The following is a 25,100-nucleotide window of genomic DNA, read 5'->3' as shown; positions in this document are numbered from 1 at the left end:
AATCTAGAATGGTGGTTAACTAGCCCATTCTCCCTCATTCCACGTGATGAGGTCGCACTGCGTTCGGATACACAATGCATATGTATTTATGGAGAGTCTTGAGGGCAATAGAGCATCTCTTCTACTCATGTTTCTTTACTTCCTATTGGCTGCTGAGCTGGTGTGACCTCTTGGCTCCTGTACAGATTCATTTATTGACGTTCTTACAAGATACTCCCAGTCAGCAAGGCCTAGTACTTTCCTCCTTTTTTTCTCCAGGTCAAGCCGCAAGGTTACTCCAAAGGCATTTCACAGGCATAGGCACAGTCTAGGGATTGAATGATAATCATGGAGAAGTTCCACTCCTGATCCAAGCACTTGCTTACATGGGTGTATAGGTCTAATCAGTGTTTGAACAATGAAAGTGAACATGGTATTGACTGAAGAAGCCAGGGCTTTCCTGCCATTGATGGCCAAGATGGGCTACCACACGCAGCCAGGTGGCTTGCTATATTGATTATATCACCAGTCCTACAGGATGGTTTTTCCCTTCTGTTATGGGCCAGTTTTTTTTTTTTTTGTTTTGATTTTTAAACATCCTTGCCCACGGTCCACACGGAGCTGATGGTAAGCTTACTCCTGTTTGATGTGTTTAGCTTTCGAGTGGAAACTTGTTTTAAATAGAGATGGCCACAAAGCATGAAAGGGGGTGAATATGGGCTCCATTCAGATAGAGAAAACCTGTTCTGAATCAAAGGGAATGAACTAATGCCTACCTCCTTTTCTCCCCTTGTCCAACATGTTCATAGTGGAAACAGGGGAGGTGTGTACTTGCGGGCTGGGATGTTGCCTTCCCGCCCAGCATCATAAAACCATCATCTTCTGCAACATGCAGCTGTGGGATCCCAGGGACCTAAGAACTTAGTCTTTTGTAACATACATACATGCATGCAGAAGCATCCTTCGTACATGTTCTAGACTGGCTGGAGAAGGACCCCAGTTATGGAGATTGAAGAAATCTTTTACTGGTGGAGGGAATCAGACAGTCTCTTCTACAGTGTACTAGTGAAAAGAGGCTTACCTCTGAATAGAATCACATTACCTTTACCAATTGTCATTAGATGAAGTGGGTTAAACATGCTGTAGCTTCTTATTTAAAATGAGGTGCACTCTGGTTGTGTCTTTGCTATTTGAGGCTGGCTCTGATATTGAAAAAAATGTAAATCTAAGGGAGTTTATCGAGTGGATTTATTTGATTATTGAGCATGCCGGGGAAATCTAGGTGGGATACCCAGAATTCCAGACGGGCAGAGTAGCACAGCTCCATAAAGCCATTCGATGAATGACATTTGTCCGAATACCCATTCTGACCTCTGCTGGCACCGACTTTACTTGTTTTGTAACTTTAGGATCCTGACGTAGTTTGAGGTTGATAATCTGTTTCTGCTGCTAGAGTGTGGATGCTGGATTTTGTTGAGGAGTCCCAGGCTGGAAAACTAGGATTACAGACAATATTTGTATCACCATCATGAGACATTCATTGATGCGCCTAAACATTGAATATTTCAACACACAATTTTATCTCAAAAAGCCACAATGTCAAACAGATAGCATCTGTAAAGAGCGAGTTGAACATGATCTGCGAAGAGGATTTCTTGGAGGATTTTAGAGACCACGATCGAACATTAATATGAGAAAGAAAGTGTGCAGGACATCAAGCTACTGCGTCACACATCATAAAGAAGTTTCTTGTCAAACCAAAACCAACTTCCTTTAATCCAATAAATACAATGTGTTTTCCTAGAAGAAGCCATATGGCTTGCCTTTTATATTTAATAAATATGGAAAATGATGCTTTTGAAAATAACCTGATTTGAGTCTTGTTAAAAATGTTAGTTTGTTAACAATTATTTAGGTTTTTGCAATGGAAGCCTAGTATTTAACATGTAACAGTTACCACCAGTGTATGTAATACCCTTAGTGTTGGATAGGCTGGAGTTTGGCAGAAGGGATAAAGAAAGTGGCGTTGTTTAAGCCAAATATTGAACACCCCGAAAGGCAGAACAGAGTTGTAAGACTCAGTTTGTGAGAAAAAAAATCAATATGAATTTTTGGACCTATAAGGCTCTTTTAAGCTTTTTCATGTTTTTTTTAAATACAAAAAATGTCACAGCCAGAATAGCTTCTATGCACAACAGAAATGACATTCCTCTTTCCAACTGACACAGTAATACCGATTTGCAAAGAAAGTGAAGTGTCTTCCCTAATGTGTATTAGAAGTAATATGGTAATTTTCCAAACAGGAATTTCTAGAAAACACATTTTTGCCAGGTCGACCCTGGTGGAGTTAAGTCCCCGGGGATTGGTTTTGAATTAGGTAATTATCTTCAGTAATAGGTGCAGGAATTACAATTTCACTGGTAATTACCCACTTTCTAGGGAAAACTCTGAATACATCTGTAATCTTGCATTCTGGAATTTCCAGCCTCTGTAGTATCTGTAGTAGGGAGCAAAATTACTACACTTTAGCCTGGCTTGGAATAAGGGCCAAAGGAGAAATCTTAAATAAATGTATAGATGCATCTAAGTATAGTCATATAAATGTGTCATCGAAGGTATTATAACCAGGGAGCACACTCTAAACATCCTCTCAAAATAGGAGTGACATGAAAAGAGATAAAGGGAAAGCTTGGTGAGCATCATTCTTGAATATCAAGGATCAGTAAAAATGCCAAACAGTGTTAAAGATTTAAATACAACACAATAAGGTAAAATTAAAGTCAATTGGTTTTATTCAATAACTTTATTAATGTTTAGACACTTGCCTTTAAAACATACATTCTAAAACTAGATAAAATATTGTTTAAAAAACCCCAAAAGAAAACCTCTCTCCCCTGCTTGTAAACCAGGTTAATACCCAATACATCGCATTAATACTACTGGTTTTATACCAGTGGGTAGTTTTTCATTTCTATTTGACTTTTATTAAAAAGATAAAAAAGCATGTGAAATTGGTTAATATATCCTACAGATTGACTTGTAAAAATTAATTTATTTTGACGGCTGCCTTTTCTCACAAAAGATATTATCTATTTTAAGGGCACACCGGGATCCCGCACGTGGGCGGGACTATTCAGTGTTTATGACTTCAATGAAGAATCCCATGATGGAGAACTACGATTAAAGGTGAGTGACTTGTCATTATTTCACACTTAGTGGTATCCTACCTATAGAACTGAACTTGAAGTTCAGCAGAATGTTTGTGCCTTGTTTAGAAGCTTGGCATATTGGTTAATGAATAAATTATCAATTTTCCCTCTGCAGCCAAAAAAAGGTGTGAAGAGGAAAGCAGACACCACAACGCCAACAACTATTGACCCTTTGCATGAGTCTTCTCCATTGCCTGCTGAGACCAAACCTACAAAGGCTGGTCCTCGACGTGAAACCATCCGGCCTGTGAAGCCTACAAAGAAGGAAGTGCCAGATTCTCAGCAGCCAGCAGTGGAGAAGAGCAATAAGGCATCAGAGCAGTTAAAATACTGCAGCAGCATGATCAAGGAGATGTTTACCAAGAAGCATGCTGCCTATGCCTGGCCTTTCTACAAACCTGTGGATGTAGAGGCCCTTGGACTTCACGATTACAGTGAGATCATTAAGCATCCTATGGACCTGAGCACTATCAAAGTAAGCTGGTTTGCAGTACCTCATACAGTACCATGAGCCAAAAATGAATGAGGGGTCTAGTAGGGGTTCTGGGCTCTGATATCCAATATGTGTGAACGCCGTCTTTGCATACTAAGCATAATGCTGTGCTTTATTTTTTTTAAAGTGTTTTCCTGAAAGCAGGTCTCTGATGAACAGGTTTTTCTTTAATTGACAACCAAACAGTTTCCTTTACAGCTCCACCTACTACCACAGAGGCATTCTTGTACTTCCATCCACAGCCACATCGGCCCCTTTACCCTGGTAAACTGCCTGCCGCAATCATTACCCTGAAATTCCTACACAGCTCATGAAACCTTCTCTTGGTTTAAACTTGAGGATCTTCAGAACTGCTGATGTTCACTTCTCTGTCATTCAAAAGCAAGTCTCTTATCGTCCGATTTCCCACATAAGATTAAAAATAGAATGTAACAGTACTTGACTTGTATGCAGCTTTTCTAGAGGTGTACTTTGAAGGATCCAAATAGCGTTTTCCTTTGAAATTGGAGTGTGGCAGTTTTCTTGTTGCGTGTTCTTTCTTTGTTGCTAACACTATTAAGTTCAGCTGCTCTCCAGAGCAGTGTTCTATAGAACACCCCTGCATATCATGTGTTGTTAGGAGTACAGCTTGGTAAAGTCAAAACGTCTGTGGTTCATCCCTTTTATACTTCTCAACAGAACACATTGAGGAAGTAGTTGAGGGATATTGCTAAATCCTAAACTATGGAACATTTTATTCCAATATTCAGATAAGTACTAAATTGCAAATGTGTGTAACTTGCGCAGCTCCATACTCGTTCTTAACTTAGTTCTTATCTATACCCTATTACTTTTCTTTTATGTTCTATTTGATACAGGGATAAATTTATGTTCGAGGCATATGAGCTGTAGATTGCATACTTTTGCATAGATCGCTATCTGGTGTTGGGCTCGGATGTTTGCACTTTGTTATTGTGGAAGTCTCTGTAGTCACGAGATTGGTGACTCCTCCTTTGGTTAGTAGTGCGCATAGGCATCGACTCCATCTCCAGATAGTTTTTTTCCGCCATCGGTTTCGGATGTGGATTGCTGCGCTCCGGGTCGGTGTCTTTTCGATTCCACTTCGACGCGCAAAGCTTTCACCTCTCTGGTATTGTTTCGATCGCGATCTCTCTACGCATATCCAGTTCCAAAGAGATTTCTAGTTCGGTCGTTGACGTGGACCGTTAGGCCGATCGACGCCATCAACCAGCATATGGAAAGGACTCCATTTAGCAAATGCAAGCGTGGGGCTAAATTCCCACACACAGATCTACACGAGGTCTGCAACCTTTGTCTCTCTCCTGAACACAAGAGTCGACACTGCCAGGCCTGTAATTCTTTCAGGTCCAAGAAGACTATACGTGATCGCCGGACTCGACCTCATGAAATGTGCAGATCAACCATCTCTGCGCGGACAAGATCTTCGAGGCAGGCCCCGGCGATCCGGAACCGTAGACAGGAGATGATCATGCCTGCGTCACCGAAGCCAAATCGAACTCAGAAGAACAGTCGACTCAGGTCAACGGAGCGCAATTACTGACGTCGACGCCCCCGCCCCGAAAAACAAAAGGCTCCGGTAACACATTCACCTTCTGGTCTGGGTCGACACCGTGACAATACTTCAGAAGCCCCACCTCCAGGCCCGGCTCCGAAGCCCACAAAGCCTTCAGGCAGCTCTGGATCAAGCCAGCCACACCACAGTGCTGAAAAATCGTCTTCGGCACCGAACCATAAGCCCAAGGTACCTTCGACGCCAGACTCTTTGGCAATAAAAGCAATACCCATGGTACCAGAATCTTCAGCACCGAAGCAAATTCAATCCAAGACTTCGGATCCGAAAAAACAGCCTAAATCTTCGGAGTCAAAAACTCCACCTAGGCAGAAGGACACAAAAACCCCTCCTAAATCTCAAGAAGATAGGCCAAAACACCACTCGGAGCCCAAGTCCTTGGCGCCGAAAAAAGACAATGGATCCAAGGAACTTTTCCATCCAGATCCACCAGATCCTAAGCATAAATGGCACTCCATATTGACCCCATTACCAGACAAGTCCCCTCTATACCACCTAAAAAGAGGAAATTCGACACCTCAGAAACACCTGAGATACCCGCAAAGAAAAAAGACTCCGCCACCTCACCTATGAGGCCTTTTTCTCCACCTCCACGGCTTCCAACCATTCTACTTTCTCCAGCACACTCTCCAGTACCTCGTTTTTCACCTGCACCACAAGATGATGATGAGGATTTAGGGGGTGGGGATGAAGACATAGACCCACCACATCATGACACAGATACTGATGATGACACCCACAGTAATCCACCTCATGACTCTTGGGACGATTATAATGTCCCAGATGTACCTGAGACAGATTTATACCCCTCCAGACCAACCTCTCCAGATGACAACGTAGGGTTTGCGAAACTAATAAATAGAACTGCACAATACCATGTGGTTCAACTCCATTCAGACCCCCTGGAAGAGGACTTTTTATTAGAGACATTACCTCAGCCTCAGAAAACAACAAACACTCTCCCTATGTTCTAAGGGATGATTAAACATGCCCCTGAGGTTTTTAAAGACCCTGTTAGAGCTAGGGTGCTCAATCCTAGAATTGAGAAAAAATACAAAGCCGCTCAAAGCGATCCAGCTTACATTAAAGGTCAACTTCCTCTAGACTCAATAGTAGTGGCAAATGCCCATAAACTGGCAAATTCCCAAACCACAGGTGATGCACCTCCGCCAGACAAAGAGTCTAAACTACTGGACGCATCAGGTAAAAGAGTTGCGTCCCAGGCGGCAAACTTCTGGCGTATTGCCAACTCACAAGCTTTACTAGCGAGATATGACAGGGCTCACTACGATGAGCTTGAAAAGCTCATACAGCATCTTCCAGACGAATATAAGACCGAGGCAAACGATCTTATACAAGAGGGAAAGTTAATTACAAATACCTCTATTAAATGTGCACTGGATGCAGCAGATCTAGCATCTCACACAATTAATTCAAGTGTGTTACTACACAGACATGCGTGTTTACGCATATCTGGTTTTAAGCAAGAGGTACAGTTTGCCATCCTCAACCAATCCTTGGATCAGTAACACTTGATTGGACCTACTGTGGACACATCTTTAGAAAAGATGAAAAAGGACACAGAAGCCGCCAAATCTATGGGGGATCTGCAAGCAACAACTAGTAGAGGTTCCTTTCGTTGCTCCTCTTATAGGGGCGCCTACAAAACAATTGGCACAGAAAACACCTCTTCCACATCCAAAAGCCCCTCAGGCTTCCCCTAGCAGAGGATATTTTAGAGGGACTTACAGAGGCAATAACAACAGAGGAAGAGGACGTGGTTCTAACACCTGCAACTCTCCCACCACAAAACAGTGACTTCCCTCCACTCCCCCCAGACCACTCCACTCCGGTCAGGGGAAGACTATCACAGTTCCTACCTGTCTGGAATTCCATCATCACAGACAGGTGAGAAAGACAAATTATCCAGTATGGTTATTGCCTGGAACTCACCTCTACCACAACACTCACTACCAGCTTGAGTGTTCATGCAGCTAATAGGGATGATGGCCTCTTGCATCTTAATTGTCCTTTACGCAAGACTCCAATGCGTCCTGGAATGTCTAGCATAACAGTGGAACCAAGCTCAGGGTCAACTTACAGATCTGGTGTTGGTAGACAGCTGCACATATCGCTCTCTGCAATGGTGGAGCACACAATCTCCAAAGGACGGCCGTTCTTAGACCTGTTTCCACAAATAGTGCTAACAGCGGACGCATCACTCACCGTCTGGGGAGCTCATCTCTTAAACCACACCATTCAAGGTATGTGGACCCCTCAGCAGAAACTCCTTCATATCAATCACCTGGAGTTACTGGCCATATTTCTCGCCCTAAAATCATTTCAGAAGCATCTCCTAGGCAAGACTACTAGTCCGAACGGACAACGTGACAGCAATGTACTATATACAACAACAGGGGGGAACACACACTCTGCAGCTTTCACGCCTAGCACAAAGCATTTGGAGATGGGCCATTCCTCAAAAGATATACCTCGTATCAGAGCACCTACCTGGGATACACAATCAAATTGCGGATCTGCTCAGTCGTCAAGAACAGCAGATTCACCAATGGGAACTTCATCTGCAAGTTCTTCATCCGTTTTTTCAAATGTGGGGCCACCCAGACATAGATCTGTTTGTCACTCATTTAAACACAAAATGCCCAAGCTTTGCCTCCAGATATCCACACCCACTGCCCAAAGGCAATGCGATATGGATGATCTGGTCAGGTAGATTTGTGTACGCTTTTCCGCCTCTCCTGCTCATTCCATTACCAGTGCGCAAGCTCAAACAACAGTCTCTCACAATGATCCTGGTTGCGCCAACATGGGCCCAACAACCATGGTTCACAACACTGCTGGAACTCTCAGTAGTCCCACACCAAAAGTTGCACCTTTCCCCAAAGCTTCTCACATAGAACCATGGAGAGATAAGACATCCAGAACCAGCTTAACTGAAACTAGCGATCTTGCTCCTGAAGTCTTAGAGTTTGGTTACCTCAATCTCCCACCAGACTGCATGAACATCATTAGAGAAGCTAGACGTCCTACCACTAGAGCATGCTATGCAGCTAAATGGAAAAGATTTATGGTTTACTGTAATAACAACACAATCAGTCCACTAGATGCTTCAATTCAAAACATTATTTGTTACCTCCTGCATTTACAAAGATGTAATCTGGCATATACATCCATACGACTACATCTTGCTGCTATAGCAGCTTACTTACAAAACAGACAACACTTGTCATTGTTTTGGGTGCCTCCCATCAGAGCTTTCATGTAAGGCCTTAAAAGGATAATTCCTCCCAGAATTCCACCCTCTCCAGTATGGAATCTAAACATTGTCCTAACAAGGCTCATGGGTCCCCCATTCGAACCTTTACATAAATGTGAGTTACAGTTCCTCACATGGAAGGTAGATTTCCTTGTGGCCATCAGATCTCTCAGAAGAGTGGGTGAACTCCAGGCATTAACTATACAGGAACCATTTTTGCAAATACATCACATCACCTTAACCGGTCTGTTGAGCTCCCAGTATTTTTTCCTCAACCAGTCTCAGTAGCTGAACGGGCTGTTCATATGCTTGACGTCAAAAGAGCTATGTTTACTACGTTCAAAGGACAAAAAGTTCCAGGAAAACTGAACAACTTTTCGTACCTTTCTCACCACCTCATAAGGGCAATCCTATATCAAAAGCTGGAATTGCCAGATGGATCGTTAAATGCATTCAAATATGCTACCAAAAGCAAAGCGTACATTATCCATTCTCCCAAGGGCGCATTCCACACGCAAGCTAGGGGCATCCATGGCATTCTTAGCCGCAACATGGTCTACATCGCACACATTCACAAAACACTACTGTGTTGATGTGCATGCAAAACAACAAGCAAGTGTGGGCCAGGCTGTACTAAGAACACTTTTTCAAACTACTGCAACACATACAGGTAGCCACCGCTAATGGGCTAACTGCTGTATAGTCTATTCAAAAGTATGCGATCTACAGCTCGTATGCCTCGAACGGAAAATTCTACTTACCAGAATGCATCTGTTCTTGGCATGTAGAGCTGTAGATCTGCATACGCCCACCCGCCTCCCCGGACACCTATGTGGATTGCAGTACTATCTCACTTAGATACATTACACATGGACATCTTTCCTATTTCTAACTACTCCATCACCACCCTTCATGGCAAAAACAATCTGGAGATGGAGTTGATGCCCATGCGCACTACTAACCAAAGGAGTCAGCAATCTTGTGACTGCAAAGACATCCACAATAACAAAGTGCAAACGTCCGAGCCCAACACCAGATGGCGATCTATGCAAAAGTATGCGGATCTACAGCTCTACATGCCAAGAACAGATGCATACTGGTAAGTAGCATTTTCCTTCTGTGCAGGATAAAAAGCCTACACATTACTAGTGGATTGGGTTTTTAAGGCATTACTTCATGCGTGAAATCTTGTATTGCTTTTTTAAAATGTCCATTTTGCTCTGCAGGAAGGTTCTAGGCCTTAGGCAGTTTTTTAGGTATGTTTGTTTGTATTAGCTACTAAGGAATTCGGATAGATAGCCACCAATCAAACAATGAATAAATAGGTAGAAGAAAGTGCATTGAGACAATTGTGATAGAATATTAAGAGCATGACACTGCAGTCATTCATTAAATCTAAACATTAGCCAGAGGCCAGTATCTCTTTAGAGTTGGGCGTTCAAAGAGCAGAGGAGAACCAAACATTCACAATAAAATGAAGCACAAACACTACATGTAGTTGTGGGAATGACATCAGACTCGCCTTGAATCGAATCCAGGATCCCAGACTGACCAAACCCACTGAATGTTTCAACAGTGGCCCTGGAAACTCTCAATCAGGCCTTCAGTTTATTTGTTTACTGTTTATTTGCAGAAAGGAACTCCCCAGCTCCCTTAGGAAATGACATAGTCGTCTTCCCATTTCAGGCTATCGGTTTGTGGGTAACCAAAGGATGGCTCCATGCCAAGGGTAGTAAGCTGCTTTTTTGACAGCCTGTAGGCCTTGTTTACATCTCAGGGGTGACTAGCTCAAATCTGGAATTGCTTGCACACTTGAGCCTCTCACTATCTAGTTGAGTTTTTTTGTTGCTGCCATGCCTTCCATTGATATGGGTTCAACAGCTAGACATTGAACACCTTACTGGTGGGCAGCTTAGCTACCTCCAGTTTTGTCACTGAACGTCCCTGCTAGTCCTCCAAAACAACTTTCCTTAGGAAGCATACTCTGCAGATTCCAAATCTACTGTATCTGCTGGAACAGGTAGTTCCAGGTTCTGCATCAGAAGGTCTTCGTTGATGGTCCTGAATGTGGAATATTACCTTCTGCTTCCAGTATCTAGGAACAATTCAATTCTCTTCCAGGGGATCCTCATCAATAGTCATAAGCACTGAATATTCCCGCCCATGTGCGAGGACCCCGGAAATAATAAAATTATATATGAAGAACATATATATACAGCTCTGTATATGTATAAACATATATTATTTTTTCCCAAGCAAATGCAGCCCTCATAGAAGGCTAAACAATGTAGACACAAATATCCAATAATGCACCATAGGTATAATAATACACCTAAATTTCCTTTTTTTTTTTTAATGAGATAAAAAACTCATGATAAAGGAAAAAAGAACACTGTGCAAACCACAGATCCACAAAATATTGTTAGCCTGCAGGCTGCATTGCAATACAATGCCATAGAGACTGAAAAACCTTGATCTGAAAGAAACACGTTAGTTAGATTCCTCCCCTTAGAATATCCCCAGGCGTCAGACTGGATCCGGAAGATTTTTGTAGCAATACCCCTTGCGCGTCGCTAGGCGTCGTCTGCGGCTCCGCGTCCGTTGTTGGCGTCGTGCGCCGGAATGACGTCGTCAGAGTACTTAGACGCCGCCCTCGCGCACTGACGTCAGTTCTTCTTTTTTCCGCGCCAGTAAGCGCCGATCCGGGAGAGCTACCCCTTTAGTCATTTTTTGACTAACTTTTTTGACTCTTTTTGGTCACTTTCTCGACTCTGGTGCCGGTAGGATGCCTGGTTTCAAGGCCTGCGACGACTGTCATCGACTGATGTCGGTGACCGATCATCACCGCCGGTGCCTGTACTTTTTGGGCCTCGACCACGACGCGGAGTCGTGCTCCGATTGTATGGCTCTGACCTCGAAAGCTCGGCGGGAGCGGTCCCGTAAGCTTCTCGAGCTTCGCCACTCGGCTCCGCGCCATTCTCGATCCCGGTCTAGGAGGAGGTCCAAGGATCGGTCGCGGAGCCGCACTCGACATCGTCGCTCGTCTGGCTCGAAGTCTTCGGGTAAGTCGAAGCACTCCAAGAAGTCCAGGAGGCGACACCGCTCTTCCGACTCCCCTCGCCGGTCGCGTGACTCGGCCGAGGGTCAGGGTGGTTCCCCCCCGCGGCTCCGCCGGAGCCGCAGGCACCGCGCACGTCCCCATACCCGCCGGTCCCTGGGACTGACGCGACGCCGGCGGAGGACAGTGCCTTCCTCTCGGCCATGAGGAGCCTGGCCCCGCCGTCGACGCCCGCCGGCGTGCCTTCGGGCCCGCGGACTCGACTGGGCGACCTTGCGCGCCGTTGGAGGCTCCGGCCCCGACGCCGCAGGTCCCCGAGGGGCCCGTGCCTGGGCCCCCGTCGACGCCGGTCGACCTCGTCACACATCCTCCGCCGGCGTCGACACCGGTGCCACCTCCGACTCCGGTCGACGTAGATCCCCGGTTCAGCTCCTGTCCGGTCCCGACCCCGGTGCGGCGCCACCCGACGCCGCATCTGACGCCGCTAGAGACACAGTTTGTCTATCGACCGGCTCCGATCATTCCTCCTGTATACCAGGGATCGGATGACGGGGGCGACTGGGAGGGGTCTGAGGACCCTATGGCCCTTCAGGGGCAACTTTCACAGGACTGGGCAGATGAACTGGGGGAGGCCAGTGGTTTGGATACCTCCCCGGACACTGGATTCATCTCTCCTCCGACTGTGGCTTCGGAGGAGGGTGCAGCTTTTTCTGTGGTGCTGCGCAAGGCGGCCGCGGCCCTTGGGCTTGAGCTGCCTGCCGTGGCTCTGAGGACTAACATCCTCACTGAGGTGCTTCAGTCTGCCGCATGCTCCACTGAGCCTCCGCTGCAATTCAATGAGGCCCTCACTGATGTTCTGCAGGGCACCTGGTCCAAGGCCTCCACAGTCCCTCCTGTGGATAGGAACGTTGCCAGGCGCCACCGCCCTGCTCCGGGCGACCCCAGTTTTCTGTCCCAACACCCCACCCCCGAGAGTCTGGTTATCCAGGCCTCTACCTCCCAATCCTCCTTCCCGTCCGCTCCTCCGGACCGGGATTCCAAGAGACTGGAACAGTTCGGTAAGAAGCTGTTCTCCTCGCTCAGTTTGGGCCTGCGGTCTTTAAACACCGCCTGTCTCTTGGACCGTTATTCCCACTCTCTGTGGGATACGGTGGAGGACGTGCTGCCGCTGTGCCCGTAGGAAGCCTGGGCACGGCTTTCCTTGGCTCTGGCCGATGGGAGAGATGCAGCGCGCCATGCCATCCGATGTGGACTCGACACTACGGACTCGCTGGGTAGGGCGATTTCTACCACGGTGGCGCTTCGACGTCACGCCTGGCTGCGGTCCACGTCCTTTTCAGGGGATGTCCAGGGCACACTCATGGACATGCCTTTTGATGGCGCTCGCCTTTTTGGTGAGAAAGCGGACAGTGCGCTGGCTCGCTTCAAGGACTCCCGGGCTACGGCCAAGTCCTTGGGCCTCTCGGCCCCGCAGCCACAAACTTCCGCTTTTCGCTCCTTTCGTGACCAAGGAAGGGGCACCTCCTCACGTCCGCCTAGCCACCGGCCGCAGAACCAGCCTGCACGCGGTCGCGGACGTGGTTTCCGCCGAGGCGGTACTGGGGGACAACGCGGTCAGTCCACATCCACCCCGGCAGCATCCGCCTCAAAGCCTTCCTAGTGCGAGCTTTCAGGCCCATTCCTCGCCAGTGGGAGGCTGGGTTCGCCATCACCTGCTCCACTGGCGTACCATTACTTCGGACAGGTGGGTGCTGCAAATCGTCCGAAGGGGCTACTCCCTCCCCTTCGAGACGACCCCTCCAGCCATGCCACCGCAGCACCATCGTATCTCGGAGGATCATTTGAATCTTCTGCAAGAGGAAGTTTCGGCCCTCTTGGCCAAAGAGGCCGTAGAGCGCGTTCCGAGCCCAGAAGTAGGTCGTGGTTGTTATTCCCACTACTTTCTGGTTCCCAAAAAGGGTAAAGGAGGCCTACGCCCTATCTTGGACCTCAGGAACGTCAATGCCTTCTTCCGGAAGGAACGGTTCAAAATGTTGACTTTGGCTCAGGTTCTAGCTGCCCTAGACCCTGGAGACTGGATGGTAGCGTTGGACTTGCAGGACGCATATTTCCATATCCCCGTCCTGCCGGCCCACCGGCGTTACCTGCGGTTCACGGTGGGTCAGGAGCACTTTCAGTTCACCGTGCTCCACTTTGGCCTTACCAGTGCCCCTCGGGTGTTCACGAAAGTGATGGCGGTGGTCGCAGCTCATCTGCGCAGATCAGGGGTTCCAGTCTTCCCCTGTCTCGACGACTGGTTGTTGAAGGCGGGCTCGCCCCAGACAGTCGTCTCCCACCTCCAGACTACGGCGGATCTCCTGCATTTGCTGGGGTTTTCCATCAACGTGCCGAAGTCACACCTGAGCCCCTCTCAGAAGCTCCTCTTCATCGGAGCGGTTCTCGATTCAGCGCAGTTCCGGGTTCATCCACCGGAACAGCGGGTCCGGGATATACAGGCCCTGATTCCCATCTTTCGGCCTCTATCCTGGGTTTCGGTCAGGCTAGTGTTGCGGCTTCTGGGGCTGATGGCCTCCTGCATCCTACTAGTGCATCACGCCAGGCGGCGCATGCGGGCTCTGCAGTGGGACCTGAAGTTTCAGTGGGCCCAGCATCACGGCAACCTGTCCGACCATGTCTTGATCTCGGAGGGCACTGCACAGCAGTTGCAGTGGTGGCTCACAGACCGCGATTGGGTCACGGGCAAGAGCCTCTCCCTACCCCTACCGGAGCATGTCGTAGTGACGGATGCGTCCCTCCTGGGATGGGGTGGCCATATGGGAGAGGCGGAGATCAGAGGCCTCTGGTCTCCGGCGGAATCTCGCCTCCACATCAACTTGTTGGAGCTGAGAGCGATCCGACTTGCACTGAAAGCCTTCCTTCCCTCTGTCCGGGGAAGTGTCGTGCAGGTGTTCACGGACAACACCACCGCCATGTGGTATTGCAACAAACAGGGCGGGGTGGGGTCGTGGACCCTTTCTTAGGAGGCTCTGCGCCTCTGGACATGGCTGGAACATCAGGGCATCACCCTGGTGGTTCAACATCTGGCGGGCTCTCTGAACGCCAGAGCAGACTAACTCAGCCGCCGGTGCATGATGGATCACGAATTGCGTCTGAACTCCGAGGTGGCGCAAGGTCTCTTTCAGCAGTGGGGAGAGCCTTGGTTAGATCTATTCGCCACCGACGAGAATGCGCATTGTCAGCAGTTCTGAACTCCAAGGCGGCACTCGCTCGGCGACGCTTTTCGCCGCGAGTGGAGTTGCGGTCTGTTGTACGCCTTTCCGCCTATACCACTTCTGCCCAGAGTGCTGAAGAAGATCAGGCGCGACCGGGCCCAAGTCATCTTGGTGGCTCCGGATTGGGCACGAAGGTACTGGTATCCCGAGCTACTCATGACCGATTCTCCGATACGTCTGCCACTTCGGGAGGATCTTCTGTCGCAGCAGCAGGGGACGGTCCTCCACCCGAACCTGTCCAGCCTCCACCTCCATGCGTGGAGATTGAGCGGCGGCAGTTGATGCCATTTGACTTGCCTCCTGAAGTCTGTGATGTCATTCTGGCAGCCAGGCGTCCCTCCACAAAGACGGTATACGCCTGCCGGTGGAACAAATTTGTGGCATGGTGCACAGCAAAGGCTGTGGATCCCCTTTCCGCCCCTCTTTCTGAGGTTCTCCTTTTTCTTCTTTCTTTGGCCTGGCTATCTTTCAGCTATCTCTACTTTCTTACGGCTTCCTGATCAGCCTTCTCTTTTCAAGTCCCCTGTAGTGTCACGCTTTCTTAAAGGCATTACTCACACGTTCCCTCCTGTCCCTTTCGTAATGCCTCAGTGGGACTTGAATCTTGTCTTAACATTTCTGATGTGCGCTCCCTTTGAGCCTCTTCACAATTGTCCTCTTCGTCTTCTCACTCTGAAGACTGCCTTCCTGGTAGCCATCACCTCGGCTAGACGGGTGAGTGAGCTCCAGGCTCTATCGTCCAAGCCTCCTTTTCTATCTGTTCATCCAGACAAGGTTGTCCTTCGGCCTCGTCCTTCCTTTCTACCGAAAGTGGTGACCCCCTTTCATCTTGGGCAATCTGTCACCTTGCCCACCTTCTTTCCACCTCTGCATCCTTCCAAAGAGGAAGAGCGGCTCCACCGTCTGGACCCAAACCGTGCGCTCTCCTTTTATTTGGACCGCACGAAACTGTTCCGGGTGGACGACCAGCTTTTCGTTGGCTACGTGGGTGCTAAGAAGGGAAAAGCTGTGCACAAACGGACCATCTCCCGGTGGGTCGTTTTGTGTATAATAACCTGTTATTCCTTGGTAAAAAAGGACCCTCCTGTTGGGCTGCGAGCCCATTCTACTCGGGCCACAGCGGCTACTACTGCTTTTGGGCGGGTTGTCAGGCGGTGACGTGGGCTTCGCTGCACACGTTTGCCAGGCATAATTGCCTAGACAGCCAAGTCCGGAGGGATGGCTTCTTTGGCCGTTCTGTCCTCCAGGACTTTCTGGTGTGATCTTGGTTCGCAGACCCACCACCGGGGATGGTATTGCTTGGGTATCTATTCTAAGGTGAGGAATCTAACTAACGTGTTTCTTTCAGATGAACAAGTTACTTACCTTCGGTAACGATGTATCTGTAAGAAACATTAGTTAGTTAGATTCCTCACCGACCCACCCATCCTCCCCGTTCTGCGAACTGACATCTAGGGTTAAGGCTATCCCTTTCAGGGCCCTAGATTTTTTGGCACCATTGTCGGTCTCTTGCATGGCTCTGCGTTCCTGGCGCTGAAAGCTATGTACAAGAACTGACGTCAGCGCGCGAGGGCGGCGTCTAAGTACTCCGACGTCGTTCCGGTGCACGACGCCAACGACGGACGCGGAGCCGCAGACGACGCCTAGCCAAGGGGTATTGCTACAAAAAGCTTCCGGATCCAGTCTGACGCCTGGGGATATTCTAAGGTGAGGAATCTAACTAACTAATGTTTCTTAAGGATACATCGTTACCGAAGGTAAGTAACTTGTTCTACGGATAAAAACTGGCACCGTGCCTTTAAGGCAGCCCTGACTCCAATATCCCATCATGCCTCGGGGGTGACAGTTGGGTCAGTTGTTCTTTCCGGCTCCTTCAATCAGGACCCTGGAATTCAGCTCTCTTCTTTTTTGACTTTTCAGTCAAGAATTGTTACTTTTCTATTAAACTTTTGGGCTTCCTCTGGTTAAAGTCTGTCGGGGAAGCGTATTCCTGTGTTTTCTGACTAAATTTAACAACTTTTTCTGTCAGAAAAATGCCTTTTTTATTCATGCCGTGTCCATCCTGTGGCAAAAAGAAGGCCTCTTCAGACACACACGAGGTGTGTATCGTCTGTCTACCAGATTCTCACTCTCCTGCATCCTGTCGTCACTGCAAGGACCTTTCAAAGAGGACCTTGAAAGAGAGAGAGAGAATAAGGCTTTATGGCTTTTCGGAGCGGTCGACGTCGAAGCAGCTGGTCTCTGTCTGTTCTCCATTGGCGTCGGGCTCGGCGTCGAAGACTCCAGCGGCGGGATCGTCGCTGAGAGGTGAGGAGTCCCGGGGGAGTCATGCTTCCAAAAGAAAGTCCACGTCTACGCTCGATCCGGCGGCGAAGCGCATTTGTTCGTCGTCGGCAACTTCGACGTCAAGAAAATATCCGTCGAAGGAGGCTCATCGTCGATCAACGCCGAGAAAACATCGTTCGACGTCAAGACATCGCTCAACGTCTAAATCGACACCAAGAGAGAAGTCGATGTCGCATGAAGAGCACAGGCATTCGACGTCGAAATCTACATTGACGTCGAGGCAAAGATCGGTGTCAAAAGATCCTGCAAGATCTTCGACGTCGAGACCTGATTCGCCGTCAAGGGAAAGACGATCCCCTTCGAAAGTGCTCACGACGTCGAGGCAAAGATCATCGTCGGAACATTCGACGTCGAGGCGGGTGCCTCCGTCGGCGTCGAGGCAGGTGCCGTCGGAGAAGATGGTGACGTCGAGGCGACATTCCCCGTTGGGTTCTAGACCTCCGTCCAGGACAAGTCCTCCGTCGATGACAAGGCTCTGGACGTCGAGGCAGGACACATCGCCGGTGATCCATTCGGCGTCGAAGTCCAGGTCTCCGGTGATAGGCCTATCACCGTCGAGACGGTCCCCCGAGGTGGGATACCAGGAGACGTCACACATTCGTCTGACTTTCAAGAAAGTATCAAGGCGCAAATCTCCTCATAGAGTGGTATATACCACATCAGAGCACGATTCATCGCGTCCGATCTCAATTTCACCCTCAGACTCTCAAGGCTCGAGATCAAGATCTGGATCACCGGAGGTGTTGGGTCTCTCTCCAGCTCCTCCAGGGGAGCATACATCTCAAGACGAGGACCATGCTCTGCCTCAAAGCCCCGTCAGGGAAATGCCTCAGAACACTGCCATGATTCAGGCAGTTAAGGATTCCCTAACAAGACTAAGGACTCTGGATCAACCATCACGACCAGCAAGATCCCATTCTCGAGGAAGGGAATTGCAAAGGCGCTCACGCTCGCCCAGAAGGCGATCCAGGTCTACCTCTCATAGAAGAGAGTCAATCAGATCGGGGAGAAGGCGACGGAGGTCTCCTTCATCTTCCTTGTCAAGCCGTTCGTCAAGAAGGGATTATTCACCCACACTCACAGATACTCCACCATCTAGAGTGTCGCCAGTGGACGACCTTACCACTTTCCAAGATGTGCTGTGCAGAGGAGCGACAAAGTTGAACATTCCTATGCCTGTTCAAGAAACCACCTCCTCTGTCATCTTCGAGACCCTTCATGAGAGAGCGGTGTCTCGTCCGCTGTTGCCTTTAGTCCCTGGGTTGCTTCAACCGGTGTTGGATATCTTCCTCACGCCAGCGACTATCAAATCTGCGCCGGCGCGGATTCTTAAGAAATATCGTCCGGCTCCTGAGGATCCTCTATTTCTCAAGGCGGACCCTCCACCGGACTCTGTGATCACGGCTGCTGCCAGAATAACCCATTCAGTGGTGTCATCATCCACAGTGCCGCCGGACAAGGGCAGTAAATCACAAGACTCTTGGGGTAGAAGAGCATGTGGCTCGGCGGCCTCGAGTCTGAAAGTGGCTAGTGCCTCAGCGTTTCTGGGGCGCTACGACAGATCACTATGGGATTCCCTGCAGCGATTTATAGAAAAAGTGCCTTCCGAAGACAGAAAGGACTTTGAAGAGATCCTGCACGAGGGCAGCCTAGTTTCAAACCAAGTGATCAGCGCAGCAGCGGATGGAGTAACGTTGGCAGCGCACTCATATGCTCATGGGATTTCTGCCAGAAGATCCTCTTGGCTAAGGCTGACGGCCTTGAAACCTGAAGCACAGGCAAGAATTCTGAATCTGCCTTTCACGGGTAGTTCGCTTTTCGGTTCTCATGCGGATGAAGAAATGGCTCGGATGAAGTCGGAACTCGAGACCATGAAAGCCGTGGGCCTAGAGAAACGGAAAGAATTCCGTCGCCGTAGGGGAACGGACAGGCGTGGCTACCAGCAGAGGGTTCAAACCCCTCACTGGCAGAAAAATCAAGACCAACAAGGGCAAAAGAAGCAACAATTTCAGTCCCGTAGACCATCCAGGGGACGTGGAAATAACCGCCAGGCCGGCGGTGGAAACAAGGCTCAAGGAAAGCAGTGAGAGCCTGCTTCCTCCAATGCAGCCCACCGCTCCGGTGGGAGGAAGTGTTGCAAGCCATCTTCCAGAGTGGCAATCCATCACAAAGGACAAGTGGGTTCTGAATATACTGCGACATGGATACTCGCTTCTTTTCCGGAGCCCTCCTCCCTCGATCCACCCTGTACAATCATCTCAACACCTCAAGATGTTAAGAGAAGAAGTAGCGACCCTTCTGCTTAAATCAGCAATAGAAAGAGTTCCCAGGGCGCAGAGAGGGAGAGGAGTCTACTCCAGATATTTTCTAATCCAAAAAAGAAATACAAATGCAGAGTTCAGACCCATCTTGGACTTACGAACACTAAACAAGCATATCAAAAGAGAAGTTTCGCATGCTTGCGCTTCACCAAATATATCCGCATCTCCGGCAAGGCGATTGGATGTGCTCGCTGGATCTGCAAGACGCGTACTTTCATGTTCCCATCGTACAGAGTCATCGGAAATTCCTAAGGTTCGTAGTGGGGACCTCTCACTATCAGTTCAAGGTCCTACCATTTGGCCTGAAATCGAGTATTTACAAAATGCATGGCAGTAGTAGCGGCTGCACTGAGGCGCGCAGGAGTCTTCGTCTATCCCTATCTAGACGATTGGCTGATAAAAGGACCATCGCCTCAGAGTGTACACTCACAGCTGGCACGCTGCCTGAACCTGTGTCACAGATTGGGGCTCAGGGTGAACTTCAAGAAATCCAACTTCACAGCAACCCAAAGGATACACTACCTCAGTGCAACTATAGACTCCGCAGTAGGAAAAGTGTTTCCTTCGGAGGAGAGACGGTCATCCCTGATCCACAAAGGCAAGCAGATTATCACCAACAAGCTGTCTACAGCGCGACAGATTTTGTCCCTGCTAGGGGCCATGGCATCTTGCATTTTCCTGGTGCCCAATGCCAGGTTGAGGATGCGTCCTCCAACAAGATCTGGAGGACAAATGGGACCAAAGGAATTCACTGTGGGAGGAAACAGTCTGTCTTTCCTCAGCGGCCAGACAGTCAATCAAGTGGTGGTTGAAGCCACTCAATCTACAGGTGGGACTTCCTTTTTATCAAGGACCCCCATCTCAGACGCTGATCACCGACGCATCCCTGCAGGGTTGGGTTGCGCATCTGGGATCCCTACAGACGCAAGGACTGTGGTCCAGCAGCGAACAGTTGTACCACTTCAGCATGCTAGAACTCAGGGCAGTGCACCTAGCCCTCAAAGCGTTCCTGCCCGCAATCAGGACGAGTCCCATTCTAGTACAAATGGACAATACCACCACAATGTACTACCTGAACAAACAGGGGGGTACTCGATCCAGGACGCTCTCGCTGGAGGCTCAGTCCCTGTGGCACTGGAGCTTAGCAAGGAACATTTCGATAAAGGCGGTGCACCTGCCAGGAGAGCTCAACATAAAAGCGGACTTGCTCAGTCGTCATTTTCAAGATCCAGACGACTGGGTACTCAACGACGAGGTGCTAGAGGACCTCTTCAAGGAGTGGGGACGTCCGCAAATAGATCTCTTCGCGGACGAACACAACGCGAAATGCCGAGGCTTCGCATCAAGATACCATCGGCCAGGATCCATAGGGAATGCCCTTTTGATCGATTTGGTAAATGACATTTGTGTACGCCTTTCCTCCTCTTCCACTGATCCCCAAGGTGGTGACCAAGCTGCAACACTCTGCTGCCAAGATGATCCTCATAGCACCAGACTGGCCGAGGCAGTGGTGGTACACGGATCTCCTCCTCATGTCGATCCGACCTCACAAGCGCCTGCCGTGCAGACCGGACTTGTTAACCGAGATGCAGGGGAAGATTTACCATCCCAGTCTTCCCTCGCTGAGCTTAACAGCATGGCTCCTGAAGTCCTCCAGTATGGCCATTTAAACCTTCCCCAGGAGTGTATGACCATACTGAAGGAGGCTAGGAGGCCTTCTACAAGACACTCTTATTTCTGTAAGTGGAAGAGGTTTTATGTATGGTGTATGCAACATCAGTATAACCCTACAAAATGTCAGGAGGAAGTGATTTTGCCTTATCTTCTTCACTTAGCCAGGGTGGGGTTGAAATTTTCATCCATTAAAGTTCACTTAGTGGCCATTACAGCATATAGGCGCTCCCCTTCGCAGCAGTCATTCTTCAAGCTGCAGGTGGTGAAGGATTTTTTACAGGGGCTCAAAAAGGTTTACCCCCCCAGTAAGGCCTCCCTCGCCTTCTTGGGAGCTGAACTTGGTTCTATCAAAACGTATGAGTTCACCTTTCGAGCCCATACTTAAGGCTACTTTGCAGCACCTCACATGGAAAACAGCTTTTTTAATAGCTATCACTTCAGCAGGGTGAGTGAAATACAGGCCCTCTGTTCTAAAGAACCCTACACAATTTTTCATCTGAATAGGGTAGTGATGAGAACTCATCCATCTTTTTTACCAAAGGTGGTGTCAGATTTTCATGTTAACCAGACTATCTCCTTACCAACCTTTTTTCCCAACCCCTCATCGCCAGCGGAGACGGCGTTGCACTCTTTAGATGTTAAGCGGGTTCTAAAATTCTACCTAGATAGGACTAAGGCTGTCAGGAAATCTGACCACTTATTTGTTAACTATGGTGCTGTCCGCACAGGTTTTGCTGCATCTAAGCGTTCCATTGCTAGGTGGATTTTGTCAGCCATTAAATTGGCTTACCAGCTGGCGCAGAAGCCACTGGTCGCTCGACCTAAAGCACACTCCACAAGAGGAAAGGCGGCTACTGCTGCTTTTCTCAATAATGTCCACTCTCCGAGATCTGCAAAGCAGCCACTTGGAGATCTGTCCATACATTTACGAGGCATTATTGTCTGGACTCGGACACCAGAGCAGACCCTCAAGTAGGACAAGCCTCCTTGAGGAATCTGTTCAATAACTGAATTTGTCAATGGTTTTTTGCTCCATGTATAGTGCAGTTCTCATTTGCCTGCAGGTGGAAGGTGGGCTTGCTATTCTATTCAGTGCTTATGACTATTGATGAGGATCCCCTGGAAGAGAAGGATAAGTTACTTACCTGTAATCCTAGTTCTCTTCCAGGGGTATCCTCATCAAAGTCAACCCACCCGCCTCCCCAGGCAATTATGAGGAGTGGATTATTTAACATGGAGGAAATATATCTTTGTGTGTAGGACTACGGTCCCGCAAAGAACAACTGACCCAACTGTCACCCCTGAGGCATGATGGGATATTGGAGTCAGGGCTGCTTTAAAGGCACGGTGCCAGTTTTTACCTGTACAAGGCTTTTCAGTCTCTATGGTATTGCATTGCAATGCAGCCTGCAGGCTAACAATGTTTTGTGGATCTGTGGTTTGCACAGTGTTCTTTTTTCCTTTATCATGAGTTTTTTATCTCATTAAAAGAAAAAGGGAAATAAAAGGAAATTTAGGTGTATTATTATACCTATGGTGCATTATTGGATATTTGTGTCTACATTGTTTAGCCTTCTATGGGGGCTGCATTTGCTTGGGAAAAAATAATATATGTTTATACATATACAGAGCTGTATATATATGTTCTTCATATATAATTTAATTATTTCCGGGGTTCCCGCACATGGGCGGGAATATTCAGTGCTTATGACTTTGATGAGGATACCCCTGGAAGAGAACTTGGATTACAGGTAAGTAACTTATCCATCCAGTATATACTAATAATAGAGATGAGATGTGGCACTCTTTTTAAATGCAGTAACAACCTTCGATGTCAAATGGCAATCGAGCGAAGGAGATGGCAAACGAAGATTTGAAGCCGCCGTAACCAAAGAACAGGGTGTCAAATCCTCTCAACACTGAGGAGCGAGCCCTTGAAATCGTGAGAAAGAAGTGAAGGCTGAAATGGTGGTGATTCTTCAAAAGAAGAACGATGTCAAGGATTCCATGAAGGAATTCAAAATCCCCTTGAGGCCACCGGAGGGAAAGGAAGGAGCAGGGAGGAACTAGATAAAGGTGAGCTTGAACCACCGACTACTCCTCAACCACAGGAGAGGAGCAGATGATCCTCTATGAGGTGGGCATGAAGGACCGGGGTATATTCAAGGATGCTGAGATCGGCGACAAGCAGTTGGCAGGACCACAAAACAGATTCGCCAGAAGAGATCCTCAGCATACCCCTTCAGACCATCACCACCCAACGACGTCACAGTTAATGCTATAGTGAAGAGTGCAAACTCAAGGAGATGATGGATGGTGCGCCAAAACTTTTCAGACACTCACCCCCAATCACAGATCTGGGTTGAATCCATCATCGTTCTTTAGCTCACTTCGCCAGCTCAGTTCAGACTATATGCAAATCAGTCTTGATCCTTTGCCTCATGGGAACAGTCCAGCCCGAACTGCCAAGCCTGGTTATCCATGAACCGGAAACAAGCATCCTAGGACTGGTTTTGGGGTAACACCCCTCATTAGCCAGGCTAGCTTGAATCCAGTGGCAAAGTGAGGAAGGAACCCACGTCTGGGCATACCCTGGGCGAACAAAGTAAACACAAGGAGATGACGGACGGAGCGCTGAAACTTTTCAGACATTCACCCTCAGTCACAGATCTGGGTTGAATCCATCATTGTTCTTTTTGGTGATGCTTGTTTCTGGTCCAGGGAGGACCTGGCTTAGGAGTTTGGGCTGGACTGTTCCCATGGGGCACATGGTCAAGACTGATTTGCATATTGCCAGGTCCAAACTGGGGTGGCGTGGTGAGCAAAAGTACGATGGATTATACCCAGATCTTTGTGACTGGGGGAGAATGTGTGCATTGTTCAGCATTCCAGCCATCATTTGTTCCTTTTGATAGTGAAGAGTGCGGCAGATAAGTTCAGCTGGAGAAGGAGAAAGCACAGGCCTGTTTCCTCCTAGAGACACTCCTGCCATCCCAAGTGCAATAACGAATATCTACCCATGTTGCCAAGCGTGCAAGATCAGTGCAGGGAGGCTTTTAGAGAGCCAGTATCTTGCAAGGCTGTAACATCAAGGATAGAAAACAAATCTAAACATTCTTCAAAGGACCTGGTCTACATCAAGGGCAATCCAGTGGTGGATTGCATAATTGTGGCCACATCAAGAAAGAGAGCTAATGTCCCAACATCCAAAGGGAAGTTGACCCCCGTGTTGCGCTTTGTGCTGTCCCTGGCCTGAGAAGGCATTCCTGTGGGGATTGCTAAGGGGTATTTGTCTGCCCTTTTGGGTTTGTTTTCTTTGCCAGGACAGCCATCCTTGTTCAAGCTTACTATTGTCGTACATGTTTGCTATGACACAAAGGCACTTTGATTTGTAGTTGACTTTTCTGATACGTTTATCTTTTGGGCCCATGCACAGTTTCTTTTTGAGGCTCCTTAGCCTGAAAACTTTTTCTGAATGCCCTCAGCTCGCTGTTTTAGAGATCTACAGAACTGGTCTATCTGCTCTCCTTTCACTTCATTTTACCTGATCAAGCTGCTTTCATCGTAAATGTGTAACTCCTTTTCACGTTTGCTGCTTCATCACCTTGCTGCTGATCTGTCGACCTCTTCATCTCCCTTCACTATATGGATCCTTGAAGGACTGTCATTTTCTATATTGACAGGACCCATGCTTTTTGGGATAAAGGCCAACTGTTCTTGGGCTATGATGGCTCTCAGAAGGGCAAAGCAATTCAGAAGCTGACAGTTTCCCTCTAAATTATTCTGTGACTCATTATATGCTATCCTCTTGCCAAATAGGAGGCCCTGAAGGCATCCAAGCCCATTTCTTCATTGCGTAGGCTGCTTTTACTGCACTGTC

General features: G+C 48.4%; 1 protein-coding gene across 8 annotated transcripts in view; it reads left to right on the top strand.

The window, feature by feature from the left end:
* The window catches only part of BRD4 (bromodomain containing 4), a 1,415,251-nt gene that overhangs the window by 561,843 nt on the left and 828,308 nt on the right, over positions 1 to 25,100 (top strand). For all 8 annotated transcript variants that reach the window (XM_085654329.1, XM_085654330.1, XM_085654326.1 and 5 more), the window contains 2 exons: positions 3,079 to 3,165; positions 3,304 to 3,663. In XM_085654329.1, coding sequence (XP_085510455.1) covers positions 3,079 to 3,165; positions 3,304 to 3,663 — 447 coding nt within the window. The remainder of the gene's footprint in view (positions 1 to 3,078; positions 3,166 to 3,303; positions 3,664 to 25,100) is intronic.

This window comes from Triturus cristatus, chromosome 4_1 (genome assembly GCF_964204655.1).
Source record: "Triturus cristatus chromosome 4_1, aTriCri1.1, whole genome shotgun sequence".
Taxonomy (NCBI): Eukaryota; Metazoa; Chordata; class Amphibia; order Caudata; family Salamandridae; genus Triturus; species Triturus cristatus.
This window is presented reverse-complemented; position numbering and strand designations above follow the sequence as displayed.